A 21,467-nucleotide genomic window follows, 5' to 3' on the forward strand; every position below is an offset into this window, starting at 1 on the left:
GTCAGATCCTGGCCCATTCAGAGAGGTTTCAGGGAGCAATGGTCCTGGAAAACCCCCCCCTGTGGTTGGAATTTTTCCTTATCTGCCATCGACCAGGGTTAGGAACCCAGAAAGGTAGGCATAACAAAACCTACCCCACATGGTAAGAATTAACAACAAAACCGAAAGGAGAGGTAGACCTCCCTCCAATCTCAAGGAAACAAGCAAACGTCACAAAACTACTGTCGCACCGCTCGTCTGTGAAGCCCTCCCCTCCCCAAGAGGAGGGAAAGAGGGGGCCCCGGACCTCCCACGCAAGCTACTCAGCCAGCAGGTGTTGCGCAGCCTGCAACCTAAGCGGCAGCCGGTTCCTATTGCCTCTGGAGACTTTGTATTTTTGCGAGGGGTTTTTCTTTTCTTTTTGTTTTCATTTGCCTGTTGGGAGTCTGCCTATTGTGGACTATAGTTCCACTGATAATATTTTGGTGGCATTCTGCTAGGCCCTCGTGAGTGTACACGTCGCAGGGGTTTCAATGTTGTACTTCTCCCCGTGTAAGCTTTGGGTTCTTAACCGGTCAGCAACACCTTGCCCAAGCTTCCCAGTAGTCGACACCCTATGGGCCATGGAAAACCCTGTCGGGGCTCGGTGGACCGATGAATGCGTCTTCTGGGTTCCAACCTGCCTTGTGCAGGTTTGAAGGTTGCTGTGTGCCCTTATTCAGGGTGACAGTCATCTCGTTTGCATCCGTCATTCTACCTGTTGGGTCGGTGATACCTTCGACCCGGAATGCGTCAGGTTCACAGCACAGTGGTCGAGTTCGCAGCGGTCTGGTTTTCACTTCAGAGGGTTCGGGTTGCTCGGGGTTCGACCATCCGGCTTCATTCGGACTGTTCCCCCGGTGGATCATTGCCTGAACCGCTGTGGTTCTCTTCATTTTGTTGCCTCCTTGGGGCTGCTCCCTTCGAGTGGCTCGTCTGCTGGCTTCTCGGAGTTTGGCTCTCTGTGCGGGTCATATCTGGGAAGTGTCTGTGGATGGCCTGTCTCAGTTCATTCCCCTGTCTACGGAATGGACGATCGACGCCAACACTTTTCATTGGCTCTGCAGGGTGTACGGACTCCTGGAAGTGGACCTCTTTGCATCGGCATAGTCTCGGTGTCTCCCAACCTATGTGGCGCCCATCCCTGACTGTGAGGCTGTTGCAATGGACGCCTTTCGGCAGGACTGGTCGAGGTGGGGTTACCTGTACGTCTTTTCCCCGGTCCAGCTGTTGATTTGGGTTCTGGCTCGGTTGGAGTCCTACCCTTGGAGGGTAGTCCTCGTGGCCCCTTAGTGCCGGCCCAGCCTTGTTTTCAGGCACTGCTTGCTCAGTGTGTGAACGTGGGGCGTTTCTCGCGGCTCCGCCTATTTCAGCAGGTCGGACCGGTCTGGTACGTGGTCTGGTACGGACCTGATTCTGGTACGTGGCGTCTCGGCGACAGTATGAAGTTTTCCGGCGTTCTTTTTGCCATTTTCTCTCTTCATAGGTTGTCTTCTATTTCGGATCGGGTTGTCTTGTCTGTTCCTTCCTTGGCTTTTTCAGGATCATCATTTGATGCCTAATACTGACGTCTCGTATCATGCGGTGCTGGCGGAGCCACTCCAGCTTGCGTTTGGGGTGGATGTCTCCTTCTGCCCTGTTCTGTAAGCTTTCGCATGCTTTGTTTTGCTTCTAGCCTACTCATGCGCTACCTGAGCCTTCCTGCTCCTTGGACAGGGTGCTCTCCTATTTTTCCTCTCCATGGTTTGTGTTGGCCCCTTCGTTTCAGGATTGTTTTTCCAAGGTTCATTCCAAGAGCCTTGGAAATGCCAAATTTTAGTTGGCATTGGCCTCTGGGGATCGGGTCGGGGAGCTTCGTACTCTCATCCGGTGCAGGGGCTTCTGCTCTTTTGGTCCTGGTGGTAGGTTTGTTTGGTTTCAGCCATCTTCTCTAGCAAAGAGCGAGACGACTGCTTTCCGGAGTGGTCTTTGGGTCATTAATGCTTGGTTGTTCAGCCCAGGGGTACATCATGTGTTGTGTCCGGTTGCACCTCTCCCCAGTTACCTGCGTGCTTTGGCTGCGGTGGCTGTGGATGCACTTTGGGTTGATTCTGTTTTCCTCATTCCTTGTTCCAGGGCTCGGGTCTCCCAGGATCTACTGCATGGTTATTAAGTCAAGCCAGCCTGCGGTCTAACCTCGTGCCCACTGACGTTAGGAAGTTTGCTGCTTGGCTGTCATATTTGGCAAACTGTCTTGCGCTGACATTCGGGGGCGGGGATTTTGAAGGTCGAACAGGGTCTTAGCCGCCCGTTATTTGGTGTACGTGCCTGCTCCTGGGCGTTCCTTTTGTTTTCTGGGTCGCATGATGCAGCCTGTTGTCTCGACTTTGCATTGAGGAGTTTGTGGCAGCCCCCACCCGGGTAAGTCCATCTTTTCCTTCTCTTTGGGTATGTAGCTCCAGGGAGCCGTAGCTCCAGGGAGCCGTAGCTCCAGGGAGCCGTAGCTCCAGGGAGCCGTAGCTCCAGGGAGCCGTAGCTCCAGGGAGCCGTAGCTCCAGGGAGCCGTAGCTCCAGGGAGCCGTAGCTCCAGGGAGCCGTAGCTCCAGGGAGCCGTAGCTCCAGGGAGCCGTAGCTCCAGGGAGCCGTAGGGGCTTTCCAAAGTAAACCAGCGTTGAATGTAATAAAACATCATTTTCTGGGCGAGCCCCGGAGGCTCCCTGGCATGCATCCCTCCCTCCGGTTGGAGGTTTTTAGCGTTGTTTTGATTCTTTGCTTTCGAACTGAAGGCCTGAGTAGCCGGCGTGGTTGGTCCAGGGGGCCCCCTTTCCCCCTCCGGGAGGGGAGTGCTGAGCAGACGAGCGGGGCTGCAGTAAATTGCGACGTTTGCTTGTTAGCTTGTTTCCTTGGGATTGGAGGGAGTTCTACCTCTCTCTCTTTTTTTGTTAGTTTTCTACCATGTGGGGGTTTGTTTTCTTACGCCTACATTTCTGGGTATCTAACCCCGGTCGATGGCAGATGAGGAAAAACCCCTATGACAGGGTGTTTTCCAGGGCTATTGCTCCCTGAAACCTCTCTGATGGGGCCAGGTTCTGGCTCGTGGTCCCTGGAAGGTGGAACTCCATAGCTAATGTCCCGGTCTAACATATAACACATTAGCCTGATAGCTCCAGTGAGCCTCCAAGGCCAAGAAAATGGCGTTTCATTACATTACGCTGTTGTTGTTTTTTTATGCAGTATTCTGGTGTTTATGAAGTAGTATGATGCTTGTGAACATTAACAAAATGTTTGTGCTTATTAATATGATGATGGGCTAGTTTCTGAGTACAAGTAGTTTCCTACATAAAAGGCTGGGACAATTTTTGCCTTAAATTGCAGTTCAAAATGAAAATCTGCTGTCACACTGGCAAGTCCATTTATGTACACTTTTCATCATGTTTCATTTCTTTATTGACTTTGCTTTGTCTCTGCTGCCCTTTTATTTTACAAGCCAAGGTTCTAACGTTGAGAGCCAAGAGTCTCATGATGAAAACATAGCCAGGGTTCTCATGTTGATTACATAGCCCATGTTCTTATGTTAAATGCATAGCCAGGGTTCTCATGTTGAATACACAGCTAGGGTTCTCATGTTGAATACACAGCTAGGGTTCTCATGTTGAATGTACAGCTAGGGGTTCTAATGTTGAATACACAACCAAGGTTCTCATGTTGAATACATAGCCAGGGTTCTCATGTTGAATACATAGCCAGGGTTCTAATGTTGAATACACAACCAGGGTTCTCATGTTGATTACATAGCCCGGGTTCTTATCTTAAATGCATAGCCAGGGTTCTCATGTTAAAAGTCAGGGCTCTCATATTAGATATGTAGCCAGGATTCCCAAGTTGAGTACATAGCCAGGGGTCTTATGTTGAGTACATAGCCAGGGTTCTGTAAAACCCTATGTTAAGTCATTTTCCTCTAGCCAATAAACATTATTTAGTCTTGCTCAATCCCCCCCTCACATTATATAGTCTTGCTCAATCCCCCTCACATTAAGTAGTCTTCCTCTAACTCTTCACGTTAAGTATTCTTCCTCTAACCCCCCACCCCCAGGTCAAGTAGTCTTCATTTAGCCTCTCATGTTAAGTATGTTAAGAGTGTTATTGTTCTGGTTACAGAGTTATACTTGGTGATGATGGGATTGAGGTAATTTGCAATGGATGAACCTCATGCACAGATACCGTATGTAAGATAGGGATAGATTAGCAAGTAGTATAATGAGAGGAGAGTTGAGGGAAACATTATATCTGATTTTAGGGAGGGCTCCCTGGGACTATTGGACTGATATTACTACTGGGCTTCAGTTTTATAGAGTTGTAATGTCTACCGGGGATCACTAGCTGGAACATGGTCCCCTCAAAGAGGCGAAGGAAGAAATGGTCTATGAAAATCTTATGTATAAAAGTATTCACGTCTGCCATCGACCGGGGTTGAGCACCTAGAAAGGTAGGCGCTTCAAAACAGACCCTTCCTGGTACAAATATTGCATCCTAAGACCGAACAGAGGCTAGAAACTTCCCCAAAGAAAAAAATCTAATAAGCAACACGTCATCACACCGAGAGCCGCTCGTTCGGGCCACAAACCCGGGAGAGGGAGATGGGACCTGGCCCACCGAGCCGGCAGCCGAACCGTCTGTTTGGAGGATGAAGCTATACTGGGTGGATGCCTAATCTGGCCTCGGTTACCTGCTTGGCTTCACCCTGCTGGTGTTACTTCTGTGTGTTGCCGGTGGCAAGGAGTTTGTACCAAGGGCTGCATGCGCTTAGGGTTCCCTTCCCTAGTCGCCCTGTAAGTACGCCCTTGGAATTCAGAGTTCCCTTCTCCGGGACCTTTGGGTCCCCATTCCCATAGGGTATGCTTGATTGCTACCTAATCCTTGGGGTCACCTTGGATCCCGGTACTTTCGTTTGACCCTGGGTAGGGAGTGGTTGTTTGCTGGTTGAGACACACTGGGCGGCCCAGTTTGCATAATTCCATGATTCTTTCTGGTCCCCCCGTGTTGAGGTGCTTCCTCGGAGTTTTTTCGTTCTTTCTTTAATTTGTTTTTTTGCCCGTACCTTCTCTGGACCTCCTGGGTTGCTCACTTCACAGGGGCCAGTTTGCTCAGATATGTTACGGGGATACAACTGGCTTTGGCGGTCCAGCGCCTGGGTTTCCCGAAGGAACATAAACCCCTGTGGGCCCTGGGAAACCCCGTCGGGGATTAGTTAACCGTGATGCACGAGTCTTCAGAGTCCCGTCTCGCCTTGTGCGAGTTCGAGGTTTGCTCGTTGGCCTTGTCTCAGGGTGACGATCACCTGTACTGCCTCTGTCATGCTGCTTGTTGGGACGACAACATCTTTGACCCGGAGTCTTGTGAGACTTGTTCTCTTCTCGTACTCCAATTAATCCATGCTATAGCTGAGGTTAGAGATCAAGCGGGTCGCGCATTGCATGCTAGGTTTAGGTTGCTGTAATGTGCATGGTTGGTTACCCTGTCAAGTGCCCCATTTTGGTTATAGGGACTCGGACTTGGGGGCGCTGGTCACTTCGACCTTGGTTCCATCCGTGCCCCTTTGTCCTCCCTTTGTTGGTGTGGTTAACCATTTTCCCAACCCGTTCTCGCACTTGCTTACAATCAATATTGGCTTATTTAATAAGTGCATATGTGACATAATAATTGATTGTGAATATTTTAGTTTACCTTGAAAAGCTTCATAGAAAGCACCGACCTCACCTAACCTGCTTAGTATGTTAAGATAAGCATCTCATTGCTTCTTATTTACAATTATTACTTATCCTATCAACGGTATAGGTTAAGTAATAATTGTAATTAAGAAGCAATAAGATGCTTATCTTAACATACTAAGAAGGTTAGGTGAGGTCGGTGTTTTCTATGAAGCTTTTCAAGGTAAACTAAAATATTTACAATCAATTAGTATGTCACATATGCACTTATTAAATAAGCCAAAATTGACTATAAGCAAGTGCGAGAACGGGTTGATTTTCCATCCCCTTTGCTTCCAGCTCTCAAACATCTGAGGATTTCAGAGTCGGGGCAGAGTTTAGCTGGGGATGAGAATTGGGTGGCTCCAGGGGTTGCCCCATTAGAGTCGGGGATTGAGGCATTTGAACTGGTTCCTCCCACCAAGGCTCCTTGGTCCTTCAAGCAAGTAGCTTTCTTGGATGCTTTTCCCTTGGACTCTGCCTTTTCTTCAAGGGTAGAGGGCATTGGGGATGGCTTTGTCCCGGGTGTTAATTGGGTGGATTCCGGGGCTGAGGGAGAGAGGCAGGCTGGGGCGCTTGGGCCTCTTTTGACCCTGCCTGATCTACACATTCGCGGACATTTGACTTCGGTCCTTTGCTTCTTTTCCCTTTTCGTGCGGTCCTCAGACTGGCTTGTTGAGGATGTAGAGGTAATGGCTGCCAGGTCGTCATCTACGTTGACTTCAGCGGCGTTGCTTAAGTTGTTTGCGCCTATCCTCGAGGAGGCAGTGTCCTTGTTTTATGCCTCTCCCCTCGCTTATCGAAAGGCTGTCCACGCCCTCTCTGTGGATTCTGCGTGGGGCCCTGGCTCTTAGGTTCTTGTCTCCCTTTTGTCCTCTGCTGTTTCGGAATTGGTTGTGTGTCAGTTTCTCCAGGCAGCTTTGGATATGTTGGTTGTCCAGGGTGCGCGTTCACGTGCTTCCCGGAAGGGTCGTGCCAGGGCTTCGGCATCTGCTGGTCGTGGTGGGCCTTTGGTGCCAGTTTCTGAACCTGAGTCTGTTCCCGACCCGCCTTCATCTGGTCGGCGCAATGTTCACTCTACACACGTCGGGTTCTCAGAAGGATCGACTGCCCTTTTGCAGGTCGCCCCACTGATGCCCTCCCCTCAGTTGGGGGGAAGGCCAGACTGTGACTGGCTTTTTCCCACGCTTGGTCCCACAATTTGTGGGCGTTTCAGGTCGTGTCTTCTGGCTTGCGATGGCATTGGGTTGCTCCTCCCACTCTGGGGGGTCCGGGGCAGGTTTCTTTCCCTTCACCTCGTCGGGTCATCCTGGAGTGGGTGCACTTGGGCGTGGTCATAATGACCTCGTCCATCAGGTTGGTTTCCCGCCTGTGTCCAGTGTAGTAACGGCACTGTGCGGATCTGAGTCATTCTGGTCTTGTCCTGTCTGAATTCCTGGATTCATTTCCTCTCCTTTTGGGATAAGTAGTCTGTCACAGGTCCAGCTTCTCTTGGTGTCGGGTTCTTGGATGGTGTCTCTAGACCTCCAGGACGCGTATTTGCACGTCCCTATTCATCCGGGGTTCAGGTACTGATTAGGTTTCGTGGTGGCGGCAAGCTTACCGCTTTCGTTGCCTTCCCTTCGGGCTGAATCTGGCACCTCGTGTTTTCACGCATCTTACCCGGGTCGTGGTGGTTTGTCTGTCTCTTAAGTGTTCGGGTGTTGGCCTACCTCGACGATTGGTTGGTTTGGGCTCCCAGCAGGTTCAGCTGTTGCTTCGGGCTCTAGCTCAGCTCGAGTCCTATTGAGGAAGGGTTCTCCTTCTGGCCCCCAGCCTTGGTTTCATGCGGTGTTCTTTCCCTGTGTAAGTTGTATTCGGTCTCGGATCGTGTTTTCTTTCTTTGCTCTTTTAGGACACGCATCCGAATACTGATGCCTAATATTGTGCGGCGCTTGCGGAGTCACTCAAACTTGCGTCTGGGGGTGGATGCCACTTCGTCCGCAGGGTTATTAAGTCAAGCCAGTCTGCAGTCTTACCTCGCACCCTTGATGTTCGTAAATTTACAGCTTCGGCTGTTGATGTTGACAATATGTCTTGGGCGGATATTCGGGCACAGGGGTTTTGGATATCGAATAGGGTCCTGACTGCACGTTACCTCGTTAATGTATCGGCCCTCAGCGGTCTTGTGTCGCCTTGGGTCGGCGGTTGCATCCAGTTTTCTCATCTTCGTGATGGGTTGTGTGGTGCAGCCGCCTTCCGGGTAAGTCTCTTTATTATTTCTCTTTGGGTAGTTAGCTCCAGGGAGCAGACGGGGCTTCCCCACAGAAAACCAGCTTTGAATGTAATGAAACGCCATTTTCTGGATAGAGCCCTCGAGGCTTACTCTGTGGCACCCTTCCCCCTGTCAGCGGGTTTTGGTTCCGTTTTCTGCCTTCAAACTGATTTTCCGGCTGCCGGCTCAGTGGGCCAGGACCCCTCTTTCCCTCTCGCGGGGGGGGGGGGGGGGTCGACACGAATGAGCAGCGTCCGATGTGATGACATGTTGCTTGCTAGATTTTTTTTCCCCTTTGGGGGGAGTTTAAAGCCTCAGGTCGGTCATAGGTTGCAATATTTCTATGAGGAGGTGTTTATTTTGAAGCGCCTACCTTACAGGGTGCTCAACCCCGGTTGATGGCAGATCTCAGTGCTTTTATACATAAGAGTTGCGTAAGCCATTGCTCCCTTTGCCTCTATGAGGGGATCATGTTCAGGCTAGAAGTTCCTGGTAAGCATGACAACTCCATAAATCTGAAGCCCAGTACTAATATTAGCTAATATCAGTCCAATAGCTCTAAGGAGCCTCTGGGGCTCTACTCAGAAAATAGTGTTTCATTACATTCAACGCTGGTTTGTTAGCTTTCACCTTATAAAACAGTATACTAATGCTGTATTCCATGTGATATCTGCACCAACAGAGAGCCTTCAGTTCCAGGCGTCGTATACTACTAACAGTTCCTCCTACTTCAAAGCACCTTCAGAAGCCACGTCTCAGGAAGAGCTTGGGTATGAAATCAAACACAAGTACAAGATCTTTAACAGGAATAAATTTTCTATCTATGAGACAGAATTTACTTTAATGTGGCCACTCAAAATTGATGGTAAGAACAAATTTATTGAATCAGACAAAATATGCAAATGTGTAATTTGTTCCCTTAACTTTGCTAATACTTCTTTTTACTATTTTTTAATTAAATAATTGAGTAACATTCAATTGATTGTTTGCTTCCTGCACAATATCTTTGAAGTATCAAGTATGGCCTTAAATAATTTTTCTGAAAGAGCCAAATTGTGGCTTCCTGAAGCTATCTACACTGAGGTAGCTCCACACACATGAGTCACATCAGCCCCTGGAGTCCTTAATAACCTACCATAGACCAGAGTCAGAATCTGGCCCCGTCACAGAGGCACGGGTAGTAGGGGGCTTGAAGGTGACCCTCACCTATGGAAACATCCAGAAAGTAAGTGTAACAAAACAGACAACTGCAAGTTTCACAGAAAATAAAGGAATTAAGCAGCAAACAATCCACCCAGTAGTTAGTTCGAACCCCCCTCCCCTCCCACAATTACAATTGGCCATCACTAGGTGGTACCACCAGCAGGAGCTACCATCTCCCTATATTAACAATCCTCAGTTCTTCATCTGATGTCCAATTGTTTGGACCACTCCTTGAGTCACCAGTCTTTCAAGTTCCAACTATTTCCTAGATAAATATTGGTGATCCTTTGGACTCTTCTTCTTCTTCTTGAGAATAGGTGCAGTTTGCATGAAGGGTTTACCCTTCATTGACTGCACCAGGACAGATGTCGGGAGATGCATTGACGTTGAGGAGGAGAAGAAAGTCAAAAGTGTTATATCTGTCGGGCCATAGAGAGAGGAGTGGCGACGAAAACAGAGGCGGACGTTAGAGGGAGACTCGCTGCACCAGTAGGGTGGGATGTCAAGTTCACGGCGGCAGCTGATCCACGCACGGCGTAGCGGTGTGTGCAAGACGTCAACTAATATTTCTCCGGAAACTTGTATATCGGAAACTGCAAACAGTACGCATCACAAATCACCCACGTGTCAGGGGACACCCGACCACCAGGCGGTGCCTTCGCCTGAGACATCTTATCCGGCACCCTATAAACAAACTCCTTCACCCGCGACACCCAGACAGTGGATGAGCACCACGGGATCGGAAGCACCCGGGCACCCCGATAAGGGCCCAGCACCGGACCCTCACAGGGCACGACCCCAGCAGTCGGGACGAGGTTTCCCCCAGACCGGGGCAACGAAGGAGGGGGAACCGCAGGGGATGCAGGCACGGCATCGACCACAACATTGGGCACAGGAGCCGAGGCCCCTCGGTGCACATCTTTCCGCAACTCCACGTCGAGGCTCCCGATCATCAGGGGCAATCTCCCACTGCGGGGATCCAATAGCAGGAAACGCAAGAGGGGGGGGGGGGCACAGGCAGCAACTTCGGAGCCCCACAAAGCACCAACATCCACGGCGGGGGACGCCAGAGCACCATACTCCCCCACCAACTCCCAAGGCACACCACGAAGGGGAGACACACTCCGAGCCTGCCGCGAACGCTTCGAGACAGGCCGCACCACACCAACCCCAGCAGGCCCCTCCGCAGGCACGACCACCATCTTCACATCCACACAGGCCTACACCCGCACCGTCTGAAGAGTCCCACAGAGGCCACATCGCCCACACTGTCCACATCATCCCGAGAAACAGGCTCAGAATACTGACGTGCCCGCTTCTGCAAAGGGATGGAAAGAGCAGAACTACAGTCGCGAACACACACAGGCACGACACGCACCTCTCCCTGCCGAAGCCGCCCCTCCAAAACAGCAGAACCCGCGTCCCTGGGAGCCGGTACCACATCCACAGGCGGGGGTGGGACATAAACCTCCACCGGGACATCCCTCACTACTCGCAGCGCAGGCGAACGGCCCCGTACACCCTCACACACCGGCTCAACAACCCCAGGGGCCACAGAAGGTACCAGATGTGTTGCACAGGCCGTAGAACTCGCCTCAAGCAGGCGGAGCAGCAGACAGGCAATAAGGTGCCTCAGGCACAGCACCCACTCCATCCTCAGAACCGTCCAAATGCAACAGGGGCGGAAAATCCTCCGCACGAAAAACATGCACCCTACCCGTCGCTCCCACGTCGCACGCTGCAGCCAGATGACCCTCGTGACCACACCGATAACAGGTGCGCGGTTGACCTCGATACAGGCAGCGGAGCGTGTAACCCAACACGGACATCGACGACGGTACACTACACTTCAGCGACATCGTCAGGATGCGGGAGCCGTCAAGCATACCAACACAGTGCCCGGCAAGGACCTTGTTCCAACAAATACTTAACACTGTCCCAAATCCTTCAAAACAGGAGGTTAAAAAGTCGTCGTTAAATTCGAAGGGGGCACCATGCACCGCCACAGACATCAAGGTGACACTAAGATTCACCACCTTAACAGAACCAGCAGTATCAGGGAGAAGGTAAACACGCCCCTCACATCGCTCAAGAAACGCCTGAAAGGCAGCCTGGAGGCGGAACTTGACCACAGCACGGTTGCCCTGAAGCAGCTGGACGCCCACCAGGTCCGACAGCTGCACATGTAGCATGTCCACCAGGGCGACACCAACCAACGAATGGTCCACCGGCACCATAAATGCCAGACCAGCCGACAATGTCCTTTTCACTGGAGGGTGAGAAGTCCCCATGGCTAAGTCAAACGTCACCCTGTCAGTGGCACACCACCAGCAGCAGGGCAAACCAGCAATCACCTAACGTAAACACTAGCCAGGAGTGGAGAGAACTCAGGAACGTCCGACCTGGCCGGTAGTCACCACGCAACTCCTTTGGACTCTATCCTGTGTTTGAAATATTTGCTTGTATATCATTTCAAATTTAGTGTTAGTTTCACATGAATGTGTTTGCAAGATTCACGCATTTTGTGGCATCAGCTCTCGAAGAGAACTCTCCAAGACGTGATCATCTCAAGTGCCTGGGTGTTTTGCTTCGTTCTTATCTTCAGGCCCTGGGCAAGCCCTGTGAGCCTGTAGTAGGGATCATTATGGATTGACTCACAGAGCCTACGCTCACTACTTGAGAGTTCAAAGGATGGCCACTGACATTGCTACACGTCGATTATTATTCACTGTCTCTACCATGCTGCCTGTTAGGTGGATAATACCTTCAATCCTGAGGCCTGCGACATTTGTGTTCATTGGATCTCGATTCAAGCAGAGCCTTCTAGACAAGAGGTTAATCAGGCAGCAGCCACTTAACGGGTTTGTTTCTCCTGTATTCGTTACCAGCAGTACCCGGCCACGCGTTGCTGTGGCTCAGCAACGCATGTGCATTGCTGAGCCACAGCAACCTTCCCAGTCTCCCCTGCAGTCCTCCCCATCAATCACCCGTCTCCTCGGCCTCACAACCATTCCCCCACTCCACCATCCCCCTCTTCCTTCCCACCATTCCCGCACTCCACCATCCCCTCTTCCTTCCCACCATGCCCCACTCCCCTGTCTCTTTGTCCTCCCCACCATGCCCCACTCCCTTTGTCATTCCCACCATTCTCCATTCCCCCATCCCCTTGTACCCCTCTCCCCAAATCCCAAACTCCCCCATCACCTCATCCTTCCTCACCATTTCCCCCTCTCTTGTCCCCTCGTCCTCTGCACCATCTCTCACTTCCGTCCCCTCATCATCCCAACCATTCCCCACTCCCTCGTCCGATGCCTTCCCAAATGGTCTGATGTTCCCATCAGAAAATTGGGAACATCAAGTGATCTGATACTCCTTTCACTGTAATATAAGAAAAAGTTAAAAAATGAAATGAAAATATGAAAACAATATAAAAATAAACTATTCTCACGAAATGAACGGTGTGGAAAATAACACAGCTCAATTCCAACACAATTCACACAAAATATTTAAATCAAAATGAACATAAATCAAAATCTAGGAAAATTCAAATTATCAATACAATCAGAAACATTGAAATGAAATTGTAACATATCTAGTATAACATGTGTGTTGCTCCTACATGCAACAGATGGCGCTGTTTTTTTTAAGAAATGCATAGTTTTACCTGTCACAGGTGTGGCATCTATACTTATACATACGAAATGAATGGTATGGTAAACAATACAGCTCAATTCCAACACAATGTCACACAAAATAATTCACTAAAAAATAAAATAAATCGAAATCTATGAAAATAAAATTTATCAATGCAATCAGAAATATTGAAATGGAATTCGTGACATATTTAGTATAGCGTGCATGTTGCCATTATGTGCAACAGATGGCACTGTTGTTAAAAAACGCATGTTTTTACCTGTCACAGAGGGTGGCATCTATATAGTAAGCATATAAAAAGATGTGCCTATTCGAATGCAACGTTGTGTGAAAATTTCAAAGCAATTGGTGAAGAACTTTCGAAGATTACAGTGTGTTGCCCTTATGTCCAACAGATGGCGCTTGTTTTCAAAAATAGCATGTTTTTTCCTGTCACAGGTGAGGCATGTATACAGAAAATATATAAAAATACGCGCCTATTCGAATGCAACGTTGTGTCAAAATTTTAAAGGCATCGGTAAAGAGGTTGCGAAGATTTCCCTCACATGAAAAACACAAAAAACACAGTATTTCAGAAAAAATCATGTTTTTTTTACCGTCACAGACGTGACATCTATATAGTATGTATATAAAAACCTGCTTGGAGGTGAATGGAGCGTTTTGTGAAAATTTCAAAGCAATGGTGAAGTACTTTCGGAGATTAGCGATTTTGAACAAATGAACATTTACATTTTAATTTATATAGATTTATGGCTTGCGTGGATACCCTGAGGTTGGCCCATATGGTGTTAGTGGATTCAGAGTTGCAGTGGCTTGTTAATTCCACCTTAATTATTTATTTATTTATTTATTTATTTATTTATATACAAGACGGTACAATGGGTTTATGAGAGTACTTAACACTGATGTTTATACATTCTTGTAAAACCACTAACATGCATAGCTTTTCGGGCAGGTCTTTAACCTAACAGATAATTTTAAGTAGGTAATTTGTAGCAAAAGGGAAAAAAGTTAACAGGTACATTGTAGGATAATTTGAAGAAAATTAGTAGGTACATTTTAGTAAAATTTGAGGATTCTCGTCAGGTACATTGTAGCATAATTTGACTATTATTACTTGGTACATTGTAGTAAAAGTTGCGTTCAACATAACAACGATGATATAAGATGATGGCAGTCATTGCAAGGGTAAAGTTATATGATTTGAACATATTTTGGAGTAGCATATGATACAATTGCGAGTGTGAAGCACTAGGTAAAAAACTATGAGGATGAAATTAGGTACTCACTGTGGAGAACAACTTCGGCTTCCCCAGAGCTATACCGGGCTGATGTGTATATATTAGACCGTGGCAACAGTCAATCGATGGAGTTCTAGACCTACCGGGGACTAGCGCCGGAACTTGGCCCCTCAGAGAGGCACGAGGAACAATGGCCTATAGACACCTCCGCGTAATTAGAAGCAGTCTATGCCTATCTACTAGGTTAGGCACCCAGAAAGGTAGGAATTTCAAAAGAAACTACTAGCTGGTTAAAAATTGCAAACCGAAAGCCGAACTCCCCAATCGAAAACAAGCATGACGTCACCACAGCCGCCACGTTGCTATCTGTGCAACTCCATCCCCCCCCCCTTGCCGGGGGATAGGGGGTCCCAGACATCCCGCGCCGGCTACCCAACACCAGTTCAGAGGCTATTGTGTTTGGTGCAATCGATTGACTGGCTCCAACCTTTTGAGCAGTGCTGTCCATAGTGGTGGTGGTGTTCTGTGTGGTGATGTGGTCGAAACGACAGCGTTCCTCAGATGGGTTTCTCACCTGTTTCCAGTTCCGAACCAGGACTGTGCCGAGCTGCTTTTCATTCTAGACTTGTCTCATCTGAACCCCTGTGTCTTTTGCCCCTCTCTTCAGAAGACCACTCTGTCCCAGGTCTGGCTGCTTTTGGAGCCAGGTGCCTAGATAGTGTCCCTGGATCTCCAGGACACATATTGGCACGTCCTGAGTCATCATGGGTTCAGGGACTGGCTCAGTTTTGTCGTTGAGCGACAGGCTTATCGCTTTCATAGCTTTCCGTGTTCGATGTGTTCATGGATGCCACATCTCTCGGCTGGGGATTTGTGATTAGAGCTCCCCAGGCCTGCCAGGATCGGTGGGTTCCGTCCTTCCGCAAGGCTCACAGCGAGGCACGGGAGTTCGCGGCAGTGTGGCATTTTCTTCAGAGGGGTTCAAATCCTTTGCAGATCGACAGTGCAGCCCCATTCAGACTGCTCAACTGTGGTTCGTTGTCTGAACCGTGGTGGTTCGATGCAGTCCTTGGCTCTTTGAGGCTGGTCGCTTCTTATGACTCATCTGCTCAGTTCTCGGGGACTTAGCTCTCCTAGCACCAAGCCATATAGTCGTAATGGTTTGGCGCTTTCTCCTGATAGTTCCCTCCTGGCGGTTCATGTTCAGGGAGTGCCCTAATGTACTGGCAGACGGCCTGACCCGTTTCATGCCCCTGTCCACGGAATGGACGGTCTACGCAAATTCGTTCCGTTGGTTCTGCCGAACATTCGGGCGCCCGAACGTGGACCTCTTCGCGTCGGCTTGGTCGATGCGTCTTCAGGTATATGCGGCATCCTTCCTCAACTGGTTGATGCTTTAACACTGGACAGGTCGTGGTGGGATTTCATGTATCTTTTTCCACCAGTTCGGTTCTTGCTCTAAATCCTGGTTCGTTTGGAGACTTACCAGGGGAGGGTAGTCCTGTTGGCCTCTTGGTGGCCGGCCCAGTCCTAGTGTCAGGCACTACTTGCTCGGTGTCCGAACCCGAGGGTTTTCCCACGGCTCCGCCTCTTTCAGCAGATTGGCCCAGTCTGGTAAGTGGCTGGTTCGATATTCTCCTATGCTCTTCGCGTCTGGACTTTTTGACACAGGTTTATCACCACGTGTATGGTGATCAGGAGGCTTCGTTGATGGTGTCCCACCTGCGAGTTTCGTCTCGACGACTGTATAAAGTTTCCTGGCGGTCCTTTCGGCACTTTTTGTCTCTTCATAGGTTGCTTCGATTTCCGATCATGTTGTTTTGTCCTTTCTCTCTTGGTTGTTTCAGGACCATCATCTTATGCCGAAAACTGTTGCCTCTTAGTTGTTCGGCGCTGGCAGAGATGTTTCTGCTTGCTTTCAGTGGTGGATGTCACTTCGGCTCTGTTCCTCAAGCTTTCTCAAGTGTTGTTTAACCTCCTGTCTGCTCATGAGCCGCCTGAGCCAGCCTGGTCTATAGACTGGGTGCTCTCTTTTCTCTCTTCTTTTCTTCTCTTCTATACACCAACAACAGTCCTCAATAAAGTAAAGGTATAGTAAAAATATGAGTAGTATTCTGTATAAAATGTATCTCTATGTTAATATTTCTGTTTTTGTGGAACAGATTAATTAAATTTACATTATTTCTTATAGAAAAATTCGTTTTTGTTTACGAAGTTTTGGTGTACGAACCATCTCTTGGAATGGATTAAATTCGTAACCCAAGGTGCCTCTCTTTAATACTATCAGTTTGGATAGATTTAGGTAGCCACCGAGGCTAACCCAGAAACAGGCGTTTCATTACATTTAATGCTGGTCTTTTGTTTTTGGTCATATGACACTATAAAATGGGTACATTTCCAATTTTAATTATCTGCAATCATGGTAAATTTTCCATACCAATAATACTGTAGAAAAATATTATATTTATCTGTATTATTAATTAACATAATTTTATGAGGATTTTGGTAAATGTGTTTGTTGCTTTGGGTTATAATTCACCATAAAATGAGTAAATCAGGGAAATCATTGTGTCAGGCAAGAAAGACTATCAGGCTTGAAAGGATGTCAGTTCAGACTAGTAAGACATACTGTCAGGCAAAACAAGATGTAAAGCTAGACAGGCTATTAGGCTATCAGGCTTGATAGGCTGGACAGGCTAGACAGTGTCAGGCTAGACAGGCTGCACATACTGCCAGGGTTGACAGACAGGCATCCATATTAAGTTCTGGAGGTGGATGGATGGTGATCACATATTTTCATCATGTTCAATTTAATCCCCACCCTTCTTCCCCTGCACCCACTCAACCCATATGAGTGTTTAATACATGCTATAGGACAATGTAACATCATGTTCCTTAAGAAGTATCAGGTAACTGAATGTCAATCTGCAAGAAGTGAGGCCATCCCTCCACCATCCAGTCCAAGTGGTTGGGCACCATTTCCTCTGTCCTATCCTAAATCCTTATAAGTACTAGACATATTGGCTTAGCACTTTATCCTGATAATTACCTTACCTTATCTACTAATTTAGGACAATTTAATATTATTATGTCTTCTATTATTTTACCAATTTATTCGATTCAAAATATTTATGCAAAGATCTTGCATATCTTTAGTAAAATCTGTGGCAGCTCTTATAATAATCTGAATATATTTCCCACCAGGAAAGTATCTCCTTTACCCCATGGAGTACCCAATCATCACAGGAAGCAGGCCTGGTCACTGTGTCTATACAGGTGACAAAATTAATCCTTACAATTTACTCGGAAATTCATCCACTAAAGGTTATGAGGAATATATAGATACGAAAACTCTTGCAAAATCAGGCAGGTAAGTGATGCTTCAAAATTTATTTAGGGAACCAGTTGCTGTATTTCAGAAAAAAATAATTAATAACGATGATGATCATACATCTGACACTGTAGCAATCTTTTCCCGGTAAAGTAGGTCCTATCATACCCAGGTAGGCCTAGTGCATTCATACGAATTCCAGCATCTTTGTCTATATCACGAGGCCACATTCTGAGATGTCGCAAAAGTGTTAAATCAGTCTAACATGATAAGCTAGGAAGGATTTTCAATCCTGTTTCTATAAATACTAAATCAAAACTGGCTAAGAGCAAAATAAGTCTTGATGGCATGTTTCCCTTTGTCAGAACCTCACACTACATAGACAGTGATACCTCGGTACTCGAACTTAATTCGTTCCAGAAGGATGTTAAGTGCCTTTCTGTTCAAGTATCGAATAATTTTTCCCATAAGGAATAATGTAAATTGGATTAATCCATTCCTGACTCCCAAAAATACACCTATAAAACCAAACTATAAAACTACGGGAAGTCCCTATGGCTCCCTAGAGCAATCAAACCAATGTGTGAAATATATGAACGGGGCACTATTCTATGGAATTCGACCTACCAGGGACCACGAGCCAAAACCTGGCCCCTTCAGAGAGGTTGCAGGAAGCAATGGCCCTTGAAAACGCTCCTTTGGTTGGAAGTTTCCTTATCTGCCATTGACCGGAGTTAGGCACCCAGAAAGTTAGGCATAACGACAACAAACCCCACATGGTAAGAAAATAACAACTAAAAACCGAAAAGAGAGATAGAACTACCAAGGAAATACCAATACCAAGGAAACGTCACATTCCACTACCATGCCACTCGTCTACGCAGCCCTCCCCTCCACTCCCTGAGAAGGGGGAGGGGTGGATCCCCTGACCTCGCCATCCCGGCTACCTAGCACTTCAGCTTGCTAGCTAATGGGGTCCGGGGCGGACGTCTTCTCTGGCCTAGAATTCCAAGGCGGTGTTTTGCCTTCGTGGCGACCTCTGCTGTTGTTGTGTGTGGTGGCCAGGTGTTCCTCATCAGTGCCGGACCTGCATGCACTTAGGGGCTTTCTTTCCTAGGTGCCCTATGAGTACTGCCCTTGCATGTTAGGGTTCCCTTCCCTGGAGCGTTTGGAATAACCATTTCCGTGGGGGTTCTTGCTGATCGGCATTTAGGGGACACTGGGTAGGATATTAAAAGTTGTTCTAGTGCAATCAATATTTATTGACGTTTTATATGTAAAAAGGGTTGCAACTGGTCCAAGTTTCAGCATCGCAGCCTAAATGAAAAGGGAGGAAAAAAATTACGTATTTTAGACGATTTTTCAACATTTTTCAGCGTGTCACTACAAACACAAGTGTCAAGAGAAATCATTTCTATGACACTCAGATATCACATTAGCATACAATAAAGGTTTTGTTGCCAGATTTCTATCCCAAATGTATTTAGTGCAAAAATACAAATTTTCAGTTTCCCTAAAAAATTGTGCAACAAAATGTTTATAAATATTTATAAAATCAATAAATGGACTTAGGAAAACAGTGTGGCACTAGTTTTTAGGAGGCATAAACTCTACATATAATGTCCAAATTTCATGTAAACTGAATAAAAATTAAAGAGTAGAGATAACGTTAATATTACTTAAAAATAAATACGTAAAAAATAATGTCTAAGGTTCTGCCATCTGTGGCTGAGATTGACATCAACCAATTTCTTCTAAAATTGGCACCCTTACAGATAGGCTTACGTGCAGTCTAGTTTATAAGTTTCATGCAAATTGTCCGATAAACAAATAAGAAAAAATGAAAAACAAAATTAGATTTTTTTGAGGATAAAACTAATTATTAATATTTTATCAAATGCTATTGTGATAGCTGAGAGTCATAGACATCATTTCAGTTGACACTTGTGTTTGATGTTAATTTTTTACCATTTTTGATTTTTTTTTTACACTTCAATATTTTTTTCTCCCTATTTATGCTACGAAGCTGAGACTTTGACCAGATGAAACCCTTTTCATATACAACTACTCAAGAAAGTTTGATTGAAATTGAACTAGTTTTCATTTATTGCATATTTTGGGCATATTTGGATCCCGTGCCCCCTTTAACCCACACTTTGGGGCCAACTGGGGTTTCGTGGCCCTTGTTTGGCCTTGGGTAGGGAGTGGTATCATTTTGGTTTGGGCGTCAAGGTGTTGTGCTTCCTACCTACCTACGTGGGACCCGGTTCCTGTTTCCTCTGGAGACGTTTGTACTCTTTTCATTTGTTTTCTTTTTGCCTGGTTGAGGGGGTCTGCCTGGTGTGGTTTCATTCCACCTATAATGTTTTGATGGCCCTCTGTTAGGCCACTGCGATTATACACTTTGCAGTAGTATCAGTGTTTTGATCTCCCCCTTGTTAGCTTTAGGTCTAAACCGGTTAGCAACACCTTATCCAGGCTTCCCGTAGCCTAAATAGCCCAGTCAGCCTACGGGCTCTGGAAAACCCTGTCAGGGCTCGGTGGACCAATGGATGTGAATTCAGAGTCCCAGCCCACCATGTGCGGGTTCGAAGGTTGCTGTGTGCCTTTATCTCAGGGGTGACAATCGCCTCTTTTCCTCCGTCATGCTGCCTGTTGGGTCAATAACACCCTTGACCCGGAATCCTGCAAGTTGTGTTCTCTGCTTGTTCTCCAGTACTATTCTGATGACAATACTGTTAGGGTACAGACCGCATCCATATTGCATGCTAGGTTTAGGTTGCTGCAATGCGCTAGGTAGGTTTCCAACCTGGATGCCCCATAGCTGTCCCACATTGAATATAGGGACCCGGACTTGAGGGCGTTAGTTGCCTCGACTTTGGTTCAGTCCGCACTCCCTGGTCCTTCTCCTGTTGTTCATCCTGCACCTTTCCCCCCCCCCCCCCTCTGCTTCCGGCTCCCAACCGACTGAGGGTTTCGGAGTCGGAGCAGGGTGTAGTTGGTAATGAGACTCGAGCAGTTTCGGGGGCTGACCCATTCGGGTCTGGGACAGAGGCATTCGAGCCTGCTCCTCCTGCCGAGAATTCTGGGTCTTGCCAGTGGATCCCCTTCTTCTGTGCTTTTACCCTGGTCATCAGTCTGACTCCAAGCCTGTCCAGGGCTCGACCCCGGGTCCTTGGGGTGAGGTTTCCGGGGCGGATGAGGGGTTGAATTGCAAGCATTGGGCCCCGTTGGACCCCTCTTGAGTTTTTATACCCTCGGAGAGTGGCTTGATGTTACAAGGACTGGAGTTCTCTTATTCTCCCTTCTTGTACGAATTGGATTTGGCGTCTACACCTCCCCGGGTTCGATTCTGTGATCCCGTAGGTTCGTCCTTTCTGGAAGTTTTCAGCCTCCCGCATCCCGCCCCATGTGGTGTGAGAGGCCATTGTGCCTTTCGTGTATGGGTCATCGTGTCCTTACAGGGTTTGTTATGAGGTTCCGGAGTTTTCCTGGTTGGCAGACAGCCCTCTCTTCTCATTGGAGGCTTGGCATGCATTCTGTCCGTCTCGCACACTTGAATGGCGGGAAGCTCATTACAGTGTTGCAGGTTTTCCTGGGGGGGGGGGGGGCGAATTTGAGGATCTCGATGCGAGTTTCTTCCCTCTTACCCTTCCTAGGGATGTTGGTGTGGTGCAGCTTCATGTGCAGGTTCTTTCCCTTTCAGCTGCATTGGTCGTGGAGGACTTGGGCACACGTGGCCTGTTGGCTTTGGCCTCGAGTTTCTTTTCCCTGCTCGAGCTGTCCTCGGAATAGCTTGAGGAGGACATGGAGGCGCTTGGGGTCGCCTCTGGGGTCTGGTGGGATGCCCTCGGCGGTGCATGTATAATCTGCATTGTTGACGCTGTTTGCTCTGATCTCACAGGATGAGGTTCTTCGCCCTTTTGTCCATTGCTGTTTGCAGAGTATGCGGTTGTTCAGTATCAGCAGGCAGCTTCATCTAGTTGTTTTCCTATGTCGGACTTGTTGGTTCTCCGGGGAGCTCGTAGGGGGGAGTTCCC

General features: G+C 47.8%; 1 protein-coding gene across 1 annotated transcript in view; it reads left to right on the forward strand.

Moving 5' to 3' along the window:
- The window catches only part of LOC123763674 (integrin alpha-8), a 293,676-nt gene that overhangs the window by 171,885 nt on the left and 100,324 nt on the right, over nucleotides 1-21,467 (forward strand). The window contains 3 exon segments of the mRNA XM_069304445.1: nucleotides 8,681-8,711; nucleotides 8,713-8,863; nucleotides 17,301-17,466. Coding sequence (XP_069160546.1) covers nucleotides 8,681-8,711; nucleotides 8,713-8,863; nucleotides 17,301-17,466 — 348 coding nt within the window.

The sequence above is a fragment of the Procambarus clarkii genome, chromosome 52 (assembly GCF_040958095.1).
Source record: "Procambarus clarkii isolate CNS0578487 chromosome 52, FALCON_Pclarkii_2.0, whole genome shotgun sequence".
Lineage (NCBI taxonomy): Eukaryota > Metazoa > Arthropoda > Malacostraca > Decapoda > Cambaridae > Procambarus > Procambarus clarkii.